General features: G+C 32.4%; 2 protein-coding genes across 3 annotated transcripts in view; one reads left to right on the forward strand and one right to left on the reverse strand.

Moving 5' to 3' along the window:
- LOC108914595 (alpha-amylase-like) overlaps window positions 1-24,937 on the reverse strand; it is a 153,884-nt gene that overhangs the window by 127,069 nt on the left and 1,878 nt on the right. The window lies entirely within an intron of this gene.
- LOC108914575 lies at window positions 18,359-23,808 on the forward strand. The gene is made up of 10 exons (XM_023454126.1): window positions 18,359-18,464; window positions 20,531-20,800; window positions 20,855-21,169; window positions 21,260-21,604; window positions 21,694-22,050; window positions 22,140-22,481; window positions 22,568-22,771; window positions 22,845-22,979; window positions 23,042-23,392; window positions 23,457-23,808. Exons 1-10 carry the CDS (start codon window positions 18,404-18,406, stop codon window positions 23,636-23,638), a joined length of 2,562 nt encoding a protein of 853 aa, XP_023309894.1. The 5' UTR covers window positions 18,359-18,403; the 3' UTR covers window positions 23,639-23,808.

Below are 24,937 nucleotides of genomic sequence, written 5' to 3' on the forward strand. Positions count from 1 at the left end.
GATTCCGAAAAATTTATATTAATCAGAATCCTTGACTTATCATTAACGATATGTCCGGAAATAATATCTTAAGTTGCATTTTTATATTTTGAAAAAACGTGTTTCCTCTGGTGCATTATCGCGATAATCCTTCCATAATCTAAGTTGCTTGAAGTGAAATAATAAAAAATAACAGATCACTAGATTACTTCCTTTTGTCGTCTTCCTTATTTTATCAATAGTTTTTAATTTTCGACTACTAACTGAAAATTGTACAATTCCTCACAACAAATTAACCAAAATATTCATAAAGTAATAATTAGTTGTACAACCATATTGGGCAATAATTATTAATTGATAAAAATTCAATTAAGTATGCGATTTAGAACATATAACCAAACATCGTTTAGAATGATTATTAGCCGATGTCTATATAGGGTGTTAGAGACACAGAGCAGTAGAGGACGTTAAAATAAATTGAACAAAACATGTCTTAAAGCTGTTTTACATTGACAATTTATTAATGAATTAATTCATGAAGTCGCTTCATCAAGAAATTGGACAAGTGTAATGCACCAAATCTGCTGTCAAATAACTTCATAAATTTATTCATCAAGTTCTTGACGAATTAGAACATGTTCTAATTCTCGTCATTTTTTTCGTGAAGTTCAGAAGTACCAACTCAACAAACCAACCTCGGATCAGTAATGACGTTATATTATTGGAATATGTAAATAATTTTGTGGTGTCGTACTAGTTTTGTATTGTTTTTACTGATTCGTTATTTACAAAAACTAATATTTATATAATATATGTCAAAACGGTATCGCTGTTGTATCACTACAATTATGAGTGGAAAGGTGACATTTTTGATATTTATTTTCTTCTTTTATTTGTTGATAGAAGTGATTCATGTGTCAAAGAAATTCACCAAGTCTGTAGCAGTGTAAAACCAAACCGTTTACAAATAAATTGGTGAATTAATTCATGGAGCACTTGGTGAATTTATTCATGAATAAATTGTCCATGTAAAACAGCTATTAGTAAAATGAAATTTCTTGCGGTTGCTCAAGAACCATTAGTGATATTGGATAAAAAATGTAGGGAAAGTCTGTTTCAACATATTACAACATGTAAATGGTTTTCCAATTACTAGTAGGAGGCGCTAGTAACGTTATAGAAAATCGCAAAATGGTACGCAATCGTTACTGTTATTTTTATTAAATATTGTGATGTTAAAACTCTTTAAAGAGAAAAAGGTATAGTTTTTTATTCCATTCGTTTTCGACAAAAACGTGAATTAATTTATTAGTGCATTTCCAAGCTGATGTGACTTAATGGCAATGGGAAACATGCAAAAGCAAAAAACTAGTCTTATGACACACAATAATTTTGAACTCGCATATTTAATCCAGTACATTTTCACAATGATCTCCATTTACGTCGATCGTTTTCTTAAACATTTAGTTAAATTTCGTTTTTTTACGTTTTTTTCTTGATTATTTTTTGTTAAATTCGCAGCTTCCTTTAACCTGGGTTCCTCTCTTATATTGACAGTGTCTTTGTATAATATGGAATAAAAATAAAACCATAAGACAAAACCGAGAGGGTTTATTAAATCAGGACTGCATGGAAATGGCAACCACTGCCAATCCATAGAAAAGGCGCTTTTAAATAAGAACTAAAATTTTGGAAATGAGCTGGTACCCGTCGTGCATAAACCAATTGTACAGGTCACCATTAAGTCTATGAGAAAGCTCTCAGGATGCGAAGAAGCAATTTCCAATAGTTCCACAGCAAACGTTAATCGAAAATAAATTCGCTGAAAGTATCTGTCTCTTGTTAAATGAGTTTATGCTTATTGATAAGAAATTGATAAAACTGCACTGCTGGCGGATCAGTCGGTAATAGCTGTTGCACGGGGGTAATAAGGGGGGATAAGGAAACATGTTTTCTTTTCTTAGAATTCTATGACTTGAAAACCCTGCTTACCATTACAGCAGAAAGCGACGCGTACTTATTTGTAGATTTTCGGCTGCGTGAGTTAATATTTCTCCTTCTCGTTCCACCGGTATTAATTTAGAACGTCCATGATTACCCTTTAGACCAGAGGTCGGCAAGTAATTTTAGGTGGTAGTATACTTTTGAAAATTTTTAACGAGGTCCAGAAAAAAACTCATATTTCTTAGTAATTTTTTTTTATTTTACTCAAATCAGTCACACAATTGTAAAATACTAGAAAAAATGATAAGGGTGGTACTGAAACTTAAATAAAAATATTTTTTAAATAATTTCTTTGAGTAATTTATACTTTCAAAAAATTTTTGTCGGTCCAGTATTTTACCTTCCGCGGTCCGGACCTGGACCGCGGTCCTCCAGTTGCGCTGCTTTAGACCCTTGAAAGGACCCTGTTTCACTTAACTGATCATAAAGATTTGTAAACTGACAAAAGTCTTATTTATAGTAAACACAAACCATATCCCTCATTTCTTCATTAAAAAATTCATTATGTTGGGGCATAGTTTAAAACGCAACACTTAATTATGTATTAAAGAGAATAGGAACACACAAATTAATTAGATCGACCAACAGATTTTGAAAGTGGTTTCAATTATTATCAAAAAACAAAAAACCCGTGGTAGGAATATTCAGGCAAAAATATTAAATAAAAAAAAATGTGTGACTTAAAGGGGTAAGTCGGTTCCTGGACAATATTGGACAATATTTCAAATTGTACAATAATATTGATCGTTTAAGTATTATATTGAAAGATTGTGTAATATATAGAGTAAATCAAAAATAGTTTGATTTTAATTGTGCAAAGTGCAATATATTGTATCGTCTGTGGGTAATAGTGCGCAATATCTGTTCAGTTGTGTATCGAATGTAGTGCAGTGTCGCTCAACATGTTCGCTTAGGAAGTACCATAGGTGACCACTAATTATTGCACAATTAGTGCACCGTCTGGGGTCATCTGTTAATATTATTGTGCAATATATCACACAATAATATTAACCGTCTAGGGGGGCTTTTACGCAAACATAATATTGCCATCTTTAAAAATAACGCATACAATTCCAAGTTCAAATCCGACTACAATTAATCAGAGTTCTTGACTTATCATTCATCAAGTTGTTCGGAAATAAGATAATAAGCTGCACTTTTAATCCATTTTGTAAAAACATGGGTAATTCTTTGATATCCTTCGATAATCTAAGTTGTTTGGATTGAAATAATCAAAAAATGCTCTCAAATCTCTAGCTTACTTCCTTCTGCCATATCCTGAAAACAGTTTTTATTTTTTTTTTATTTTACATAAAATTGTATAATTACTCTCACCTGATTTGTTAAGACTGATATCTCCAGAGAATAATTATTTAGTCGTAGCCATATTAGACAATTATTTTATGATGGAACTTCAATTTATTAAACAAACTTATTGTTTAGAATATCTTTTCTTTGACATTTTGACAAATTAGGTATAGATGGAAAACCCAATGTAAAATTTATCAACAAAGAATTTCGGCGTTTATTATATTTTATAATGATAAAATGGATAAATTTGTTAGAAATATTTTTTTGTTTGCGTAAATTGGCTGATTGGGTGAAGTAATGTCAACGCCTGCTATTTAGCGTTAGCAAAAACATCGATTTCGGTTAAGCGGGTAAAATTGTTACACTTTCATCTCCCCTGTATGTGTATTTTATTATAATGAAAAACAAGTAAATTTTATACCCTACTAGATATTTTAGCAATACCTAAAATGTAAAATAGTATAAAAATAATTAGTAAATAACAAATACTCTGTGTATTTGCCAGTACAACACATCTCTTAGAAAAATAGAATGGAAAAAAAGAAAAAACTAAAAAAGTTTGAAAAAGAAGTAGATCAGGGCGGATCTGTTTTGAGGTGGATGTGACAGGGGGCAAGCAATTTTTTTCTGGATTACCTTCAGTACAACTCACATAATAAAAGTATAGATCCCAAGATCTGGGCGAGGTCCGGAACATTTTCAAAATTGCAAAAATGTTTAAAAAATTTAAAGAGTACCTATTTTATCTGAGTTTTTTACTTATATCTTGGAACCTATGCATTTTGGAAGAATATTGAAGAGGAAAAAAGTTTTAGAATTGAATTTTGCACAATAGTTAAATAAGTTAAAAATGTTTAAATTTATTACCGATGTTGCAAAATAGCAATAATTGATGAAAAAAATCAATATAATTTTTTTAATTTTTTAATTGCCCCGAGGGCATTCTAATTTTGGTAAAAAAGAGTTTATAGTATAATAAAACAACACACCAAATTTCATTAAAATCGGTTAAATAGTTTTCGCAAAATAATTTTTTGAAAAAAATTTTGAAAAAAAATGTTCGAACTTTCAAAATTTTGCACAGCCTCATATAAAGCATATAGATAGTTGAAAAAATTTTCACATAGAAAAGACCGCTCAACCTTTCAAATGGTCTTTGAAAAATTGAAATCGGTTGATTAGGACGGCCACAGTAAATTTTTAAAGTTAACACTCTTTTATCAATTTGCAATATACAATTTTAAGTACTCGGAAAGAAAAAAGTTAAATTCCGTTTGTTGGTTCTCGAGATATAAGCGGTTAAAATTTATCGGCATTTACTGTTAATTTATAAACAATTTAGCAATAATCTTTGATCTAGTGGCTTCGTTTTTCCGAGTTCTAAGCTGAAAAAAATTTCATATCCATAAGTTATCGGCAACATAGATAAATCAGCGGAAAAACTGTCGCTCGCACGCGCGAAGGGCGACTCTAAACACAAAAAGTGGGGGAGGGGGGCTTTCGCTTCGAGACTGAATTTGGAGGTTCAAATGCGAAGGTACGAAAAAAATTGCATTATCTCGATTTCTAATGGACCAATTTCGATCTTATTTTTTAATCCGACGTCTCGCCAGCCAAGGAATTATAAACAAAGACTATTATTTATGCATTAAATATACTGTATATTTTACCATACGTTAATGCATTTTTTCAATGAAAAAAATTGTTTACGTATTTATTTCAACACTCAATATGAATATATTTAGTTATAATTATAACAATTATTTAAATAATTCTTGTTTGAACAATTAAAAAAAAATTTTTTGGTAATAAATTTAAACATTTTTAACTTACAGTATATTGTGCAAAATTCAATTCTAAAACTTTTTTCCTCTTCAATATTCTTCCAAAATCCATAGGTTCCAAGAAATAAGTAAAAAACTCCGCATCAGCACGACAGATGGAGCCATGTACGCTTCGCGTACTATGTACCTCTTTGTCGTAAGTATGCGACACTATAACAGCTGGATTGTTCGTCGGTTGTCTCACCTATGACACACTGATGAGGACTAATAAGTCCGAAACCGGTCTGTGCCTGGTGGGTTAGACTGATGAGCAATCCTAGCTGTTGCACTAGGTGTTGCGAGTGTAATTCAATGCCGGTCGGGGCTTATATATAGCCCGCGGAGTAGTTGTTTCTCGCAACACTGGCAATTTAAAAATGTATTTCTAGTTTGCTTGCATTGAACTTTCCATTTTGCTTTACAGGATAGCAAACATTACCTCTATAATAAAAGTGACAAGAATACCTACTATAAGAATAAGGTAACCTATCCATATTACCTGCCCTCCCCCTAAATTTGACTTTTGGACGTAATAAATTGCTGAATATTATCCTTTAATGATCTATCATTTTCAAAAAATTTGTGAGACTAAGCTAAAAGTACACATTATCTTTAATGACGAGCCTGGTGTCTCTATTTCAAATGTATATTTAGATCAGGTTCACAAAGATAAGGAAAATGCACAACGGAATTTGGAACTGAAGTTTTATTATTAACTGCCAAGGTTCTCCAGATAATAAATTTTCCGTTGATATGGATATTTTAGTTTTAAATTTAGTATTGCAGTGTGGACTGATTTTACTGCACCTAATCAATCACAATCCTCAATTATGTATCATGAATCAACATGTCCGGAAATAAGATAATAAGCTGCACTTTTAATCCATACTGCAAAAACGTAGATTAGTTTTAGTATGCTTCCATAATTTTCGAATCCTTCGATAATAATCAGAGTGGAAGTAACGAAAATAAATAAGAAAATAAATGATTAACTATTATCTGGACGGGGGAAGGAAGTAGGGGAAGGATCGATCAAGGGATAAAGGAAATCTGTGTTATTTTTCAAATATTTTTCTCGAACGATAAAAAAATCCACGATGACACTAGACGAATCAAAGTTTTAACAAAATATAGTATTTGAAACAACTATTCTCCAGACAAGGTCGTTGCATTAGTGCAATTGAAATATACCCGCAATATCTACAAAACTGACAAAATCATTCATCAGTAAAGTTACCAGACATTATATTGATTTCAAACGTATTGGTTCTCATCAGAATGTCGTAGCATTCATGAACAGCTTATGAAAATTCGCAACCAAAAATTATTTGTTCCAGAAAAATATGATACAATTCTTATACTAATTCACGGTACTTCTAAAAAATCATTTCTAAAGTCTCTTTTTAGCTAATGTTTGCAAAAGCAATATGTGTCCTGTTTTAATAGTCTCGTGAGACACAAGCCACTGATTAAAGAGGTTTACCGTTTTGATCCATGTTCTTTGTATGGACTTAACCTCGGACTTAACTGAAGTACGAATTTTGCTATACTAGAATTACGGTGTTACATTAGTATTTGACGTTTAAGAGCAACAAACGCAGTTGAATACATAAATGATTTATGAAGAAAAAAACCTCAGGAACAAAAAAATAATAAATTACATTTCTGCTGTCCAATTTGTTTCTATCTTTAACTGTATATATGAGTTATTGTTATTCTGTTATCAATATTTTCAAACATTTCGTCAGTTTTATAGCATATAAAGCTGAGTGTTTGGTACGTTGTAGTATTACAATTCCGCGACGTGTTTCCACTTTTAACAGAACGACAAAATTGTATCAACTCAAACTGTGCGAAAGTTAAGTGTAGCTACGGAAAAAGTTCGTGACGTTTTTTTTCGTAAAAATCGACTGGTTTTCTTACAGTGTAAAAATGAATTTAGTTAAACCAAATATGCTCCATAACAACAATGTAACAATGTTTGTCCATTTTTCGAGTAGATCCATTATGCCATCGGTGAAGAACTTCTTTTGAAACCAGCTTAATCTCATTGAAATCGTTCTGCAGAGATTGGAACAAGTGATACTCAGCTACACGGTGGATGTATCAAAACTTATCAATTTTTAACTGGTCACCAAAGAAACGTGATGAAAAACAACACCTTTCCTATTATTTAATTCGGGACGTTTTCTTTCAATTGCTTCGCGTATTCTCTTCAGTTGAACAACTGTGAATACAATAGAGTATAGAGAATGAATCGTCTGACCAACAAAGCAGCTCATGGTGGATGATTCCCTTCCAATCCTATCACACACACATCATCACTTTTTTCGACATCAGTCCTGGCTTCACGAACACTTGTGACAGCTCACCATCCCTTCTCCGCGATCTTTGACGCTTCCGATTATTGTACGTGACCCATTTTTCATCACCGGATGACACGTTTCAGAAATGGCTCGATATCATTGCGTTTCAGCAGCGCATCGCAAATATTAATTCGGTCTAGCATGTTTTTTTGGTTCAACTCATGAGGGAGCCATACATCGAACTTTTTTGTAGCCAGCTTTGTGTAAAATGTTCAAAACAGTTTTGTGGTCAATATATAACTCTATACCAATATCGACATGCTGATATGCTTATCTTACTGCAGTTTCAAGAATTTCATCAGCTTTTTCACTGATTTGCTACCAGGCCCATTTTTCATATCAAAATTACTAAAACTAAAGCGAGCGAACAATTTCCGCGCAGCAGATCTTGATAAAGTACCTTCACCGTACACAGCACACATTTTTTCAAAAGCCTTCGCAGCATTCTTCCATTTGTCGTAATAATATTGCAAAATATAGCGCAATTCTTCATTACTTTTCTTCATTTTCAAACACAAACAACTTTCTAACCACTGCGTCAATTTCGATGTTTATACACTCACATTTTCAACGGGTGTTTAGTGGTACGTGAGTTATTTGCAATTGACGCGAGCTATCAGGAAAAACGCTCCACAAACTTTTTCCCAGACCTAATATATTCCTCAAGGTATCATCAACCGTGTGATTGTTTCAATGCAGAGAAGGACATACCAAATCACATTGTTTTTAGTTCTTCTATATTTCTATAATAAATAACAAATTCAAGAAAATACATATTTTTATAAATAAAATATAATCCATTTAACAATCCTAGCGGAAGTCTAAGACTTTTTACTCTATTTTAGCTAATTCAAACGAAATCAATTGTTTTATTTAAGATCTTAACATATGATACCAAACAATGCTCTTCGACACCAGAAGTCCAGGTATGCAAAAGATATCTAACATCACAGATAAGCTTCTACTGATATTACTGGTCAGAACTACACTATGAGCAACATGTTCCAACTGGCACCGAATTTATACCACGAAACGGCTAGTAATAAACAATTATACAATCAACATATGTTTATTACCAATACTCCATCCATCATTCATATTCTCACAATCGCAATGAAATTATTCTCATCCGACAGTTATGATTCGATATTATTTTTACAGCGAACATTATCTCGATTTGTCACCTCTGGGTCCAAGGACAAGACAAAAAACCCCGGGCGACTTTGTAACACAAATCTGTACGTACATATGTCCCAAACCATAAGTCTACTTGAGGTTGCATGCCCCGGGTTACAGAATTCTACACCTTTCGACACATCCCGGGTTATGGGTTTACGCGGCTCTGGGATTATGGCTTAATGAGATCGTGATTTTTTTTCTGATCACTGACTACTGACGTCAGTTTCAAATCTAGAGGAGTTTCCTGATGTAATGATCAAACTACGAACCAATCCGAGAATTCTGACTTTAGATTAGGATTCAACAAGTCAAGCCACTTTTTTTATGGCACTGTGAATAGAATATCAGGTAAGATATTCTGGAAATGTGATTGTACCTCATAAATTCGAAGTAGAATTCAATACTTTCCATAAAAAAAATCTACCGGAAAGTACCTATTTTCGGGAAGATTATAGAAAAATACACTCGCATGACAACATATTGTTTAAAGTTGACAATAATTCTTATATCAACAGATAAAATTTAGTTTTATGGTATTATTTCTCAGTAAGTATTAATATAATCCTTTCTAATATAAGGCGGTGATTGATTCATAAAAAATGAAGTAAGTAATTAAAAATAGTTACGGTCACATTCTGTTTATATCCAAATAATTTCACTTTTCCTTTCAAAATAAACTTTAGGTTCTGAAGAATGTTTGGGTTATTATGAAGTACATAACAAACACAAAATCTGCATGACTTTGAATTTTAAGCAAAAATGGGATAAAAACCTGTTAATTGACCTGTTGTCGTACTCTTATAGTGGGGGATATAAAATTTAAAATTTTCTAAAAAATACTCAACATAAAAAGTTAAAATGAACTAGAAATCATTGCCATCCTTCATAAGAAGATATACCACCTTGAAGATGATTTATATATTTTTTAATATATTCTAACTGTTTCAATACCAAATTTAGTACACGTTTTTGAATGTTAATGACTTCAATGTCTTAGATATTCATCTCCAATATTTCGCAGTCTTTGACATTATTCTTTTGTTTTTTATTTTTGGTAATAATTGACAAATTTCCCAATTTTATCCAAATACTGTTTCCTTTAGTAGGATTTTTCCAAAGCAATATTTAATTAATTCATATTCAAGGTAGCTACAAAAAGTTAATTTCATAGAACTCGTTTTTTTTGTAACTATAAATATGCGTGATCAATGTGTATACCAAATTTGGTACTGATCATCATCAAGCTGATCTATTTTGGTAAGACTCAAAATTGACTTATGGTGCATCTGTACTTATTGTGTTCGTTTTGTCCAAAGAGCAGCCTCTACAAGTTTGGCAGTGAGATTAAGGGATAGCTTCTGTATGTACAGTAGTCTTCATCTTCTTTCTGGTCACGAATAACGAAACCTTTTTAATAATGTATCTTTAGTTACCCCAACATTTAAGCAAACGCAAAAGATCCCCGAAAGATTTTTTTATGTGCGCATTTGTTCTTTCGAAATATATGAGTAATACAAAACAATTTAACTAATCATAATCATAATACTGCTTCTTGCATTATCATGTATTGTTAATAAAATTATTGTATCCGGAAAAGAGATTATATAGGCCTTATGAACTTATTGATAATTTAAAACCCCATACCATTGTTCGTGAATGGTGAATTGTCTTATATCTTACATTTTGAATAGGATATATTAATGAATTGAAAATTGTATGGGAAGATTAAAAAGTATTTTTTGTTTATATCATCGCCCAACATAGAAACAGTATTAACACTATATGATGCCAAATCATGGTATGTTGATCTTCAACATACACTTTTAAATATTGTTTTTGGAGGTGTTACATATTCAAATAGATTGAAAATGAAGATATTAGGCTAATTCAATAACATTCACAAAAAACATTATCCTAAAAAGATTCTATCAAATGAAGTCAAACAGTTGTGAGTACACATGTCCGCAAGTGACCCATTTTAAGAATTACGTCAAGAGTGCCAGTCTGACGCCGCCCGGATGCGCCAGGGTTCCAGGAAAAGTTCCACGGCGGATTGGCGCCAATTACCAGATACTTATACCTGCGAGCAACTCCACACCAAAAGGACTCTCCAGCGAACGCTCTTCATACATATATTTTTCTCTACACTTAGTTTTCAATAAAAACCCTCACAGTGTTCTTTGATACCCAACATCTAGGTATGCAAAAGTTATCTAACCTCACGGACAAGATTGCAAACTTGTTGGTAACAACTACTTTATGGGCTACATACCCCAACTAGCATTAAACTCCATCAGCAATATCTAAGTAAAAGTCTAGTAATAAATATGTAATTATCCAAGATAAAAATAAAAAAATATATGTCTAAAAGGTAATATGAAAACATATAGGTAACATAATGAAATTATTAAATAATGCAATCTACAATCAAAGAAATATCTTTTTGTTCTAACATCACCTTTGCTAAAGACCAACACGTAAAAATGGATACTATAGAACGGCGTTACTATCTCCACATTTTATTAGGATTATTACATTTCGCATCTTTAACTATATTGCCAAAAGATCAAGATGACTAAAATAAATTCAACACATATTTTCCTAAAAAAAAAAACCTATTTTATCAAGACAGTGTTCTTTGATACCAAAAATCTATGTATACAAATTATATCTAAGATATTGCAGGAAACAACACTACAATAGACAAATCTTAACTTATTTCCATATTTTATTGGGATTGCTTCTTCAGGTATCCTCTTTGCGAATAGAATTATTAGACATTAATAGAACAAAGTTATATACAGTGTAACCCATTTGCCACCCTGTAAAAATCTTTATTTATTGAGCTTTTTTAACCGGATTTTTTTTAAGATGTAGAGTTTGATGACTTGACTTTGTGAAAGAAAATCAGCGTGATCCCACAAAATCCAAGACGTACTTCGTCTGTTTTTATTCTAATATTTCATACTAGGAATTTTTTGAGAAAAAATATATTTACGCCACTGGAATCAAGACCCCAGAAAATGGGCCAATAACAAATTTTATCAAAACATTTTAAATAATAACGATTTTCTGACCAAATAAAAAATTCACAAGTTTTTTCTTTGTTATCATTAATTTATCGTTGATATCAAGCAAAACAAAAACTTTTTGTTTCAATAAACCCCAAAAAAAAAATTATGACGTCAAGTCCGGGGACCTCGGCGGTCACTCAATTAAAGGACTATTTCGTCCTATGCCAACAATTCTCAAAATGTTAGGCTACCATCTGATTGAAACTTCAAATTAAGGAGATTTCTTAAAGGCAAATCAACTAATGCATTCTGAAATTCATTATGAAGAAAATTTATAAATCTATATGCATTCAAAATGCCATCAAAAAAGAAAGGGCCGATTATTCTATTATCTAGTCTAGTATTCCATACCAAACGTTAACTTTTTGCGAATACTCCTTCTTTCCGTTTATAATGAATTCTGGATTCTCAGCTGACTAATGACGACAATTTTGGGACGAAATTACTTCATTTGTTGTAAATGTGGCTTCATCACTAACTTAAATATGCACCCCGATACTTTCTCTAGGGATATTATGATTTAAACTAGTCACTCTCATACTAAAAGACTAATACTCTAAATTTGGTTATTATTGCTCAAAATTCTACGACATCTATTATGTCTAGTTTTAAGTAAATTTTTTGAAATACAGCCTGTTTCATTGAAAACTTAATATATTGAACACTACTCCAACTTACTCATGTGTCTGGGTGCCTAGTATTAAATTCTATTTCAGTATTTCTTGCCGAACACATATTATCTTCAACAAGTCGCACAATTTCCATTTTGCTCTTAATGGTATATTTTCCATGATTATTACTTTACTACACACTAATTTGTCACTTTTGACAATTAGCTAACTCCCTCATTTTTTGTTTTGCTTCATGGACAACTTGATATCAACAATAAATTGATGACAAAAAAGTAACGACTTGTTAATTTTTGATTTGGCTACAAAATCGTTATTTAAATTTTTTTTTAAATTTGGTATTGGCCCGTCTTGGAGGGTCCTAAAACCAGTGGCGTGAATATATTTTTTTCTCAAAAAATCCCTAATATGAAATATCTGAATTTTACTCCTAAAAGCGGACATAGTACGCCGTACGCCTAAGATTTTGTGAGATCACGCTCATTTTCCTTCACAAAGCACACTTCAACAAGCTCTATATCTTTAAAAAATCCTGTTAAAATCGCAAAATAAATGAAGATTTTACAGGGTGTACAAATATACAAAATTAAAAAAAAACATATTGAAATGGCATTGTCAAAAGCGTTGACTAAGTTCTTTACCTAACCTATATTTGTCATTTTTATTTATTTCTCTTCAAAAATATCTATTGTATTAACTCTGAATTTAATGGATATTGTTGGTGTAGTTCAATGCCAGTTGGCATGTAACCCATAGAGTAGTTATTTCCTGAAAGGAATCTTGTCTGCGAGATTAACATCTTACATACCTAAATTCTTAGTATTTGATGGTTGACTTCATTTGGTAGGACCTTTTTAATTTTTTTTTTTTTATTTATTAAATTGGCTTCACCATAACACAAATGATTCACCATAATACAGATGTTGTCTTACTTCACCACAAATTAAAACGATCGCCATTTTTGACACTTGAAAAATTAATGTATCTATTCGGAATCACCTGGGGCCACGTAGAGAGAGAGAGAGAGCGCATTGCATACAGCGTATTGCGTACAGCGGATTGACGCAATGTCGCTAGAGACTATAGTAGTCCAACGATGTAAGGGTTGTAAATAATACAACTTCAATAATTTTTTTTCTCGGAAACTATAAGGATTTTATAAAAAAAATTTTTCAATATTAACTCCATTTTTCATGACGCATCTATTCCCAAATTTTTTTGAATACGTTGTGAAGCACCCTGTAGATGATACGAAAGACGTGTTTGTTAAAGTTTCGAAAATATTAATATTTTTTATATTAATTTCCTGAGAGGGCATGCTTATCTTGTTTTTATTAGATAATGATTAACCAAGGTGTGGGCAGTTTTTCCAAAGGTAATTCATAATTTTGGAAGTAACTTAAAAATATATCTTCGAACTACTTATCAATATTATCAAATTCTTATGACGTTTAACAAAACGTCTTTCTAAAATTAATTATAGCATTTTGCGTACCTCAGTACCAATTAGTCTACAAATATCTACTTATTTCTAGTATATGGTGAGATATATTTTATTTTAAAAATACATCAAAAATAAAATTGAATTATATAAAATAAAAATTATTGTTGACCTGCTGCTAGCTGGTAATCTCTTTTAATCTTCGGATTTAGTTTAAATGATAAATAAATAAGGTCCAATATATCACAACTGGAAAAAACTACATTAAGATCGTTTTAAAATAAAAACTGTGTAAGGTATTCAGACAATAGATTTAAAATATACAGAATAGGTCAAATTCAACACCTTTGGAACATTTTTCATATCCCTTAGGAGTACAAATTTTTCATTTCTTTTTTTTAATTCAATTATTTCCTGATGTGGTATCGATGAAGAAAAATGCATGTCTCACTGAATTGTACCATAAAACAATTGAATCATCAATCATTCTTTGATATTTTTACTTTGAAAATAACAACGGCCAACAAAAAAAAAGTTATGTGAAGTTTACATGCGGCATATGATTTCCTGTGTATTTTTATCTCCTGAGCACGGATCCATAGTCTGTTTTGCTCCATCACCCTTCAGTTTTCCGTAAATTGCTGAATACTTCAGAAAATCGCTAAAAATCTTCAGTAAAATGGAGAAATTTACGAAGAGACGCGATCTTAATACGTGACACATGTTTTTCGACGTAATTTTACCACCTGGATCCTGGATCCGAATCCGTTGTCAGAATTACTCCATAACCCTCTAGTCTTCAAAAAATCACTGAAGATCTTCAGAAAAAGAGCGAAATTTAAGAAGTGACGGCTTGCTGGGCAACAAGAGGATGCCGAATAGAATACGGCTCTGGAGCACATCCTCAAGGCACACTCGCGAACACAAACATTCCCGGATAGTGCATAGAACCCGGATATTCAGGGTTTGATGGGGTAGTGGAACGCCGGAAAAATCAACGGCCATGCGAAAGAAGATACAAATGACATAAATTTGATAATCCTCTTATTCTTATTCTTACCCTTATTCACTTTCATACTTTGCTGAAGATTGGAGAGCAATGATTTAATTAACAGAACAGACATCGAAAACCATGAGTCATATATGAAGATCTCATTACTTCTACAAATTTGCCATTTTTTATATCTTCATCGATTTTTTGAAGACTAGACGGTGGTGGAACAAATCTGGCATTGGATTCGGATTCAGAGGGTAACAATACGTCCGAAAACATATACTACATGTCAAAGTCTTGTCACTTCTCAAATTTCGCCCCTTTTCTTCAAAATCTTCAGCAATTTTTTGAAGACTAGACGGTTATGAAGTAATTCTGACATCGGAATCGGATTCAGGATGGAAAATTACGTCCAAAAACATGTGTCGCATGTCAAGATCTCGTCACTTCCTAAATTTCTCCATGTTACTGAACATTTTTAGCGATTTTCTGAAGGTGATGAAACAAAACAGACTATGGAGTCGTGCTCAGGAGACAAAAGTACATAGGAAATCATATGTCGCATGTAAAGTTCACATAACTTTTTTTTTGTTGGCCGGTGTAATTTTTGTGTTATTATCAGGTACCTAATATACAATTTCAGTTCATATTTCAAAAATTACATTTAAGAAAACATGGTTATAACCGAATAAGCCAGGAATTACAGAAAAACGTTGCACGCTCCACAGGATCGTATGCAAACAACTGCATACAAAACCACAAATGTTTTCACAAACGATGTTACAAAAAGATGACCAATTAAAATACCGAGATGAAATTTTAACTGTTCATTTTTTCTTGAAATTCGAAACAATCTCTACTTTTTGCCTCAGTAAATGTGAGAAACTTCCCAAAAATTTTTAAATTTGGCCCACCCCTTATTCTATTCCCTTATCTTTTTTTGGCGTTTTATTAGGAAAAAATAGTAAAAACCAAAGTTTTGAGAAATTTTCTAGCGATTTCAGGTAAATTAAACAATTGACTTTTGTATTACGAAGATATAAATCAAAGATATGTTTTTAATGGAATATACACTCTAAAAAAACTTGAGTAAATTATAGAAAAATAAATCTGGTTTGCTAAACTATGTGTTAATTGGTATACTACACCTAAGAGTAACTAGTTTGTACACAACTTTATGTTCCAACTCAAAAGTGATATTAACAACTAGTTAAGTAATTTTTACACAGTATGTTTATTATTTTCAAATATTTTAGTTCTTCTAACTAAAAATTGTGTTAATAAGTTCATTTCTTTGTTAAAATCTCAAGATCACTCAAAATTCACCACCAAAATAATTTCAGTCGCAAACCGCTCTTGACCGCTGAATGACTTTTGACCTACCGTATTCGGTCATTAACCTAGTTTTTATTGTGTTTTTAATGTTAAACGGTATAAACAAACTTTTTTACCTAGACACATAAATGAATAAGACATTTTTAACAATTAAAATATTGTGTTATTGTGTTATTTATTTGTTAATTAAAGCAAATGTATAAGAATAATAATTGTTTTCGAATGTTAGGTTATTGCAATTTAGTTGTATGTTTTCACTATGTTCAGTTAATTATTCAGTTTATAGTACGTATACCTTATTGTATGTGGCTAAAAATATATGTTCGTTCAGTTCGCGAGAGAAGTTGCGCTTTATTAGGAGTATAAAACACGTTAAATAGTATAACGCTTTTTCTTAATAAAATATTTAAAGATTTGTTTAGTAAATTGAATAGACGAAGAGCATGAATGTGCACTGATTCCGTGGCAATCTTCACTTTATCAGTAAATGAACCAATACAATGTAAAAACTGTCAAAGCAAATGTATGACATGTATATATCATTACAATTAGAAAAAATAGAGTTTGGGTTATATCTTCGAGTTGCAACAATCAAATGTTCTTTTTATATATTACTTTGGTAACTATTACTTTTTTCTGAATAGAAAAGTAAAAAAGATAATGGTGGTAGAATATTATTCTAATCACCCTGTACACATTGGTCCGCTTATTGTACATTATAAAAACATATATAACATTGCTTGTTTGTTTGCTTTAATTCACACAATAACCGGTTTCCCTACAAAAAAAAACATTTTTTAGGATATGAGTCTTCTCCACTCTCTAAAATTTATGAAACATAATACATTGATGGAATAATTTCTGGGCTACTTGACACATCATTGATCATAGACTTCGAGAATCATAGCACTGAAACTGATTTTATATAAAGTTTCTTTAGCGACGGAAACCTTTGAATCACGAAAATTTCCTTTGAAATGGAACCTGTATTATTTCCAAATTTTTAATTCACTTTATCCAATATCAGTTGTTCAAAGAACGTATACGGTACGTTTATTTTAGTAGATAGAGGCTTTAATTTAAAAAGTATGAAGTATTATCAAATCAATTTTTTTTTAATTCTCAGCATTTCTAAAGTTGATTTGAAATAACTTTTTGGTAGACCACTTTTTTCACATCGTGGGACACAATTGGTTTACATTTTCCTTATACGTTTTGTTTACGCTATGTTGAAATATTTTTAGATATTTCATGTCTTTTATTATATGAAAAAAAATCTGATTTGTTATAGTTCCCTTACAAAATTTAGATGGTTTAGTAATTCTTTAAGAATTCAACTACTTCTAATTAGTACCGATTCCTCAAAAATGTGTAGCTATTTTTAATATTCTATTTCATCGGGTATTTTACTCGTTCTAAGATATATGACATGCGACTTACAAGAACAATAAATACCTTATTTTATTATCAATTACTTTTAAACAAAAGTTAGAACCAAAATCTTTTAAGTCTTATACAAGTTTCATTATACTTCAGCTAATTAAAATACATTTTGCTGTAAATGAATACCTAGCTTGAATTTACGTGTTGCTTTTTATAACAGGTAAATTGAGAAAAAATGTCTCCAGTGTATGATAGAGTTAAGTGTACCTTTAGAACCAGTTCCAAAGTGACAAATAAAGTTGAAAGTAAAGACATGTTTGAAGAAGATCTAGAACGTTATTGTTTAATCTAGACTAGGGATGAAACAAACATTTTTTATAGATCGCTATCAATAAACTGATATTCAAGAATAATCCGAAACATTTTTAAACATTACATCGTAAAAAGCAAAGATTGTTGTTGATGTATAATCTTTGAATGAAACATGGATTACGTCTTAATTTACGACTCTTTAATCTCAACTGAAGCCTCCTGTCATCCTGTTTGTATACGATCATGTAGAATTAAATGGACAAAAGGCGGTCTCCACAGCTTATCGTACAAAAATTGCTACTACACCTTATCTCATCATAACGGTGATGCCAAAAGGAAAACCAATCATATCCAAAGTTCGTTGCAAGTAATTTAATAATTACCAATAAAATTTTTAGTAAACGGAATAAGCTCTCGCAATACTTTAATCCCTTTATTTTATAAATCGGCGGCTATCTTAGAAATGTTTTACCTCGGCGTATATATATTCCCGGTAATTCGCAACTGATAGGCATTGGGGTTTCATTCGACACAGTAGAAATTTGGTGGTGACATATACGTATGCCATCAGTAATGTTTTTTGTAGTGCTTTTTGTTTCCGTTGGTGTTTTTACATTCAATGCAGAAGCTGGAGGTGAGTGTATCCTAGTGTTAGTGCAGTGCTTTAGTTTCTAGTTAAACCATAGTTTATTAGGAAGGTAGCAGTGGTGATATTTACTAACTGACGACAATAAGGAACTTAAAAATATAACAATATTTTCGCATTACTTCAGAAATATTGTATAGATATCTTCTTCGGATGCTTTCTTAAATTATGTACTTGTTTATTCTCTTGTACTTTTACATTACTAGGCTATTGATTATGTCACATGGTATGGAATTACAACGTTGATGGGTTATTATTGCATGAATCGTTCAAATGGCTATTTAGAATGAAAAAAACGCGGAGTGCTATTAAATTAGAGGGTGGAAATTGGAGATGGGGGTAAAAATGCAACTCTTACGGTTTTTTGAGTATATCTCGAAAACGAGGCAAAATTTGAGGATATTGCATAGGAAAAATTTTGTAGATGATGAGATTTTCTATCGAAGTAGCTTATTTAAAAAATTTAAAAAATGTATTTACTGCATAATATATTAAAAATAATTTAACAAAATAATGCAAAAATTCAATTTTTTTTTTACTTTTATACAAATAACTTTTTTCTGAGCAGAGATAGTTATAGGCATTGCTTCACAGAACAAAAAAATGATGGGTTATAAAAGTTTTTTCGATGAAAATAGACTGAGTTATGGTCGTTCAAACTTTACCATTTTTTTCGGTTTTTACTCAATTTATTATTTATTTTATTTAATTCTCAGCTTTTCGATCTGAAACTTTTCTTAATAAAAACCGATTTTTCCATATTTCCCAAGGCCTGTTGGATTTTACGGATTTGAAATCATGGTAAATTCTGTGTCACAAATAAGCAGGACTGAATCCTAGAATCCCTGAATCTGCCTAAATTATTATTAAATAATTACATTTTTGAAAAAAGTGGTGCAATGGGTTTATTCACATAAAGAGTATAGTAATTTTTTATAAGTGAAAGTAGTAGTAAGAAAACTTTATAATTTGAAAATTGTCAAAAGCAATTGCATAAACAGCTCCTACAAATTAAAAATGCGTTAAACTTATCACCTCAAGGTGAAAAGCCAATTGCACTTTTTTATTTTTATGGCCCAAAAGGAGGACAAGCGTTTTATCAACAAGGAAGTTACAGATAACTTTCGTAATTAGTTCACAACTAAACCGATAATAAATTCTTTATAATTTATATTTGAATTGAGGAAAATGAAAATTGCAATATATTTATGTCCTATTTTTACTGTCTTATCAACTCATTTTCTTTGTTAAGTTGTATTACCTAGATAAATGTATTCTACAACAAAAACAAGTTCAATCACAGTTTCAATATTTGCAATGCATTTCTCATATTTAATGAAAAATATACGATTTACTTTGACAAGATAGCTCATAAATTTCAATCGTCATATTGCATTTAATTTAAAATTCACATAAAATATTCTATATCGACGTTAAATGGAGTAGTTGTTTTTTATTTTTTTTAATATTTAATATTAAAATTTAAATAAAATTTAAATATAAATATTTTAAATTTTATAAACTATCGTAGTCGTAAAATTCTGAAATAACTTTGTCGCTTACCTTTTTATCTCTGATAAAGAATGATGCAAAATTAATTTAAAAGTCTACCTGAAAAATATGTTTTGAGCAAAATTTTTATCAACAAATACTAGATGTGAAAAAACGTTGTTAACAATGGTTTATTTTATTGCTGTTATTAAAAGTTAATTAATTTATAGTTCTATAGAAATAAATCATATTATAACTACAGATGTTTAGATATTATCAAGCATATCAAAGTACATCGACTTCTAATTCTATTTTACAGATCTAAATTCATTTATTTCCCTAAGTTCATATTTGTGCGCAGGCAATCAGTACCTCATTCTAAAGCATTGGCATTGATATAGTTGTTTGATGAAAATGAAAGAAAATTAAAGTGATATATATTAATAAACCAGGGGAAGCTTTTATAATAATTATTATAGAATCTTGTTGATCTAAATTTTATTTTGAAAAAGAAAAGTTCATCTCAATATTCTCAGTATGTTGCTAATACTACTTTCTTACAGCACCAAAATGTCCCTCGGCGAACGATGATACATCTATACTTCTACAAGACAAAGATTGTTCCAAATATTGGCGATGCTTGAATGGTAATGCAGACCTTTTGGAATGTCCTAACGGACTCTATTTCAATAAGAAAACCAACAGTTGCAATTCGCCACATAAAGCATTATGCTCCGAAGATGAAAGCAGTGAAGAGCTTGATTCCGACGAAATAGAAGATATACTAAAATATGACAATAACATATACAGAACATGTAATACCAGCGAAATTCGTAAGTTCCGTCGAATGATATAAAAACCCTACTATAGAAAATACATTCTTGCAGATTGTCCAGCAGAAGACGATGAACAACCAGTATACTTTCCTCTTCCAAATTGCACTCAGTTCTGCCAATGTTCTAACGGGGTACCCTATCTACATGACTGCCCTGCTGACCTTCACTTCAATCCTGCTCTGAACGTTTGTGACAATCCACAAAATGCTGGATGTGCAAACGGAAATAGCACCGACGACTCGTCTACCACAAGCACAGAAAGTAGTGGAGATGACAAAAACAATTCTGCCACTACCACAAAAAAAGGCGGACCCACTATTGAAAACGACGAATCATATGAACTCTGTCCTGATACGGTCACAAATGGTAACTAACCTGAAGCACGACTGATTTATATGTGGATACACTTATAAATGCGATATATTCAGCAACGTTACTATTTAATTTTTTTTTCAGAATGTCCTGCAGTAGATGGAGAGCATCCCGTCTACATTCCCCTTCCAAACTGCTCACAGTTCTGTCACTGTTCCAATGGACTACCCTACTTACATAACTGTCCAGATGACCTCCACTTTAATCCAGTTCTAAAGGTTTGCGACCGGCCAGAGGATGCCGGCTGCGCAAGAGGAAATGACGTTATATCTACAACCGAAGGTACTGGTGGAGAAGACAACCAACCATCTCCAACAACGGAAAGCAGTGAAAGTAATGAAACCGATAAAGCCACTACCACGGAGAAAAGTGCAACCACTACAGGTAGTGACGAATCATATGAACTCTGCCATGACACTATCACAAATGGTAAATAACTTGAATCACTATTAAACTATAATTGATATATTTACAAACCCAATTTGTTGGACAAAATGACTATTAATTTCTTATTTCAGAATGTCCTGAGGTAGATGGAGAACATCCCGTTTATATTCCTCTTCCAAACTGCTCACAGTTCTGTCAGTGTTCAAACGGACTACCCTACTTACATAACTGTCCAGATGACCTCCACTTTAATCCAGTTCTAAACGTTTGCGACTGGCCAGGGGATGCCGGCTGTGCAGGAGGAAATGACGTTATATCTACAACCGAAGGTACTGGTGGAGATGACGGTGGAGATGACAACCAACCATCTCCAACAACGGAAAGCAGTGAAAGTAATGAAACCGATAAAGCCACTACCACGGAGAAAAGTGCAACCACTACAGGTAGTGACGAATCATATGAACTCTGCCATGACACTATCACAAATGGTAAATAACTTGAATCACTATTAAACTATAATTGATATTTTTACAAACCCAATTTGTTGGACAAAATTACTATTAATTTTTTATTTCAGAATGTCCCGCGGTAGATGGAGAACATCCCGTCTACATTCCCCTTCCAAACTGCTCACAGTTCTGTCAGTGTTCAAATGGACTACCCTACTTACATAACTGTCCAGGTGACCTCCACTTTGATCCAGTTCTAAACGTTTGCGACTGGCCAGGGGATGCCGGCTGTGCAGGAGGAAATGACGTTATATCTACAACCGAAGGTACTGGTGGAGAAGACACCCAACCATCTCCAACAACGGAAAGCAGTGAAGGGAACGAAACCGATAAAGCGACCACGGAGAAAAGTGTAACCACTACAGATAGTGACGAATCATATGAACTCTGCCCTGACACTGTCACAAATGGTAAATAACTTGAAACACTAAACTATATTTGATATTTTTACAATCGCAATTTGTTGGACAAAATGACTTTTAATTTCTTATTTCAGAATGTCCCGCGGTAGATGGCGAACATCCCGTCTACATTCCCCTTCCAAACTGCTCACAGTTCTGTCAGTGTTCAAATGGACTACCCTACTTACATAACTGTCCAGATGACCTCCACTTTAATCCAGTTCTAAACGTTTGCGACTGGCCAGGGGATGCCGGCTGTGCAGGAGGAAATGACGTTATATCTACAACCGAAGGTACTGGTGGAGATGACAACCAACCGGGATGCCGGGTGTGCAGGAGGAAATGACGTTATATCTACAACCGAAGGTACTGGTGGAGAAGACACCCAACCATCCCCAACAACAGATAGCAGTGGAGGGGACGAAAGTGATTTCGGAACTACCACAGAAGATAGTGTATCCACCACAGTAAGCGAATATATGCTCTGTCTTGATACAGTTGAAAATAGTGAGTACCTTGAATGAATATTTTTGTATAAAGTAAAATCAATATTTTGTTTCTTATTTCAGAATGTCCTGCGGTAGATGGAGAACATCCCGTCTACATTCCTCTTCCAAACTGCACCCAATTCTGTCAATGTTCTAATGGACTTCCCTATCTACACTACTGTCCAAGCGACCTCCACTTTAATCCAGTCCTAAACGTCTGCGATTACAAAGAAAATGCCGGATGCGCAAGTAACAATGGAACATATTCTACACTTACAACAGTGGATCCTGGTAATAAAAATACCGATGCTTCTGCGACAACTGAACGCAGTGAAGATCAGGAAACTGATCGGCCAGTTACAACGAAAAGCAGCACTTCAACTACTGAAAGCGCGGAAACAATTGAACTTTGTCCGGACACGGTAGAAAATGGTAAATATATTTATAGATTATTTTAATATAACCAATCTAAAATTGTTGTTGATGTCTATTGTAGTATGTCCCCCTGTGGACGGCGAATACCCAGTGTACATGCCTCTGCCAAATTGCGCCCAATTCTGCCAGTGCTCAAATGGATTGCCTTATTTACATAACTGCTCAGATGGCCTTCACTTCAATGCACTCCTAAATGTATGTGACTATCCGCAAAGCGCACAGTGCGACAGCATTCCGTCTTAAAGTTTAACAATAAACAATCTTAAGGAACATATTTATTAATATATTTTATGTTATTTGTGTTTGAAATACAATAATTATATCATGTTATTTTGTTTATTTTGTAACTATTTTGTCATTAGTTTTAAGTCTACGTGATTATTCACTCGAAATAATAAAGACTGTCAACACGACTGTAATATTTGCAGATTTTTTCCATTTTCTTATATCTAGGTAACTAGATTTTCCTTTATTTATTATAAGCTTTTTAAAACGACAATATTCAATTTTTTGAACGTATAACTTAATATCTGCCACACAAATTTTTGTCGCAAGATATATAGGGTGTTCCAGAAATAAGTGCCAAAATTTCAACCACTCATCAAAAGTAACAACTTTGTCTAATAATTTTTTTTCGAAAACCTCTTAATTTAAACTTTTGTTAACTGCGAAAGGAACATAAGTTTTTACAAACTGTTGTTTTTCATTATAAAGCTTTACCTTATCCTCACTATTTCACGTTATTTTAGGGCATACGGTTTTTGGGCTACGGATTTGGATTCAGCATCAAGGTCTATGTACTTATGTCTCTGGTACAGAACTTTTTTTGTGGGGTTGTGCAATCAAAGTTAGCACCGTTCATTTAATAACCTATGGTATCAGATAAATCACAGTTAGGCCCACGAATGTTGACTTTTATAGACAGGGTCTTTGCCTAACAGATTGCATATTTTTGAGGCGTCTTTTCTTGAAACTGACGGTCTTGACTGCCCCTAGAACTGTGGGTAATATCAGTAATCAGAGATACCATTTTGTCGTTTATATCTAATGTTAGTATATACGATACGAGTACAATATTCGACGTTTATCCATGAAATATATCATGTGTGCTGATATAGTAGAACTCTTTACATTAAGTTATATAAGTATCCCTAAAATATGGTGATGCTAACTAAAAAAAATACCATTAAAGCTCGATTCAATTAACTACTTCTCGATCACATTGCATACACTTCGTACTATGTTCATGGTATTTTATAACCAAGGATTACACAACCCCACAAAAAAAAAGTATCGGATTTGGTATTCAGACCCTTGTATTTCCATGTACTGTTTCTGCTGAATCCGAATCTGCCTTCAGATTTGGCCCGACGGGTCTGAGTTTTCGGGAAAATTCAAAAAACAGGTCAAAATTGACAAAACACGTCATTTACGATCGACGAAAGTTATAAAAAATGTAATTATTCTACCAGCTCACTACTAGACGTACGATTTTTCACTCGTTTAATTCCAATTTGTCATCATAGAGCCAGACAAGCTGGT

The sequence above is a fragment of the Anoplophora glabripennis genome, unplaced genomic scaffold (genome assembly GCF_000390285.2).
Source record: "Anoplophora glabripennis isolate ALB-LARVAE unplaced genomic scaffold, Agla_2.0 scaffold50, whole genome shotgun sequence".
NCBI lineage: Eukaryota > Metazoa > Arthropoda > Insecta > Coleoptera > Cerambycidae > Anoplophora > Anoplophora glabripennis.

What these genes read in the sequence shown, in the direction of transcription:
- LOC108914575 (XM_023454126.1), top strand. Translation starts at nt 18,404, where the DNA reads ATGTTTTTTGTAGTGCTTTTTGTTTCCGTTGGTGTTTTTACATTCAAT. An exon ending in CCATGACACTATCACAAATG is followed by an intron (nt 21,605 to 21,693) that starts GTAAATAACTTG and finishes TTCTTATTTCAG; the next exon opens with AATGTCCTGAGGTAGATGGA. An exon ending in CCATGACACTATCACAAATG is followed by an intron (nt 22,051 to 22,139) that starts GTAAATAACTTG and finishes TTTTTATTTCAG; the next exon opens with AATGTCCCGCGGTAGATGGA.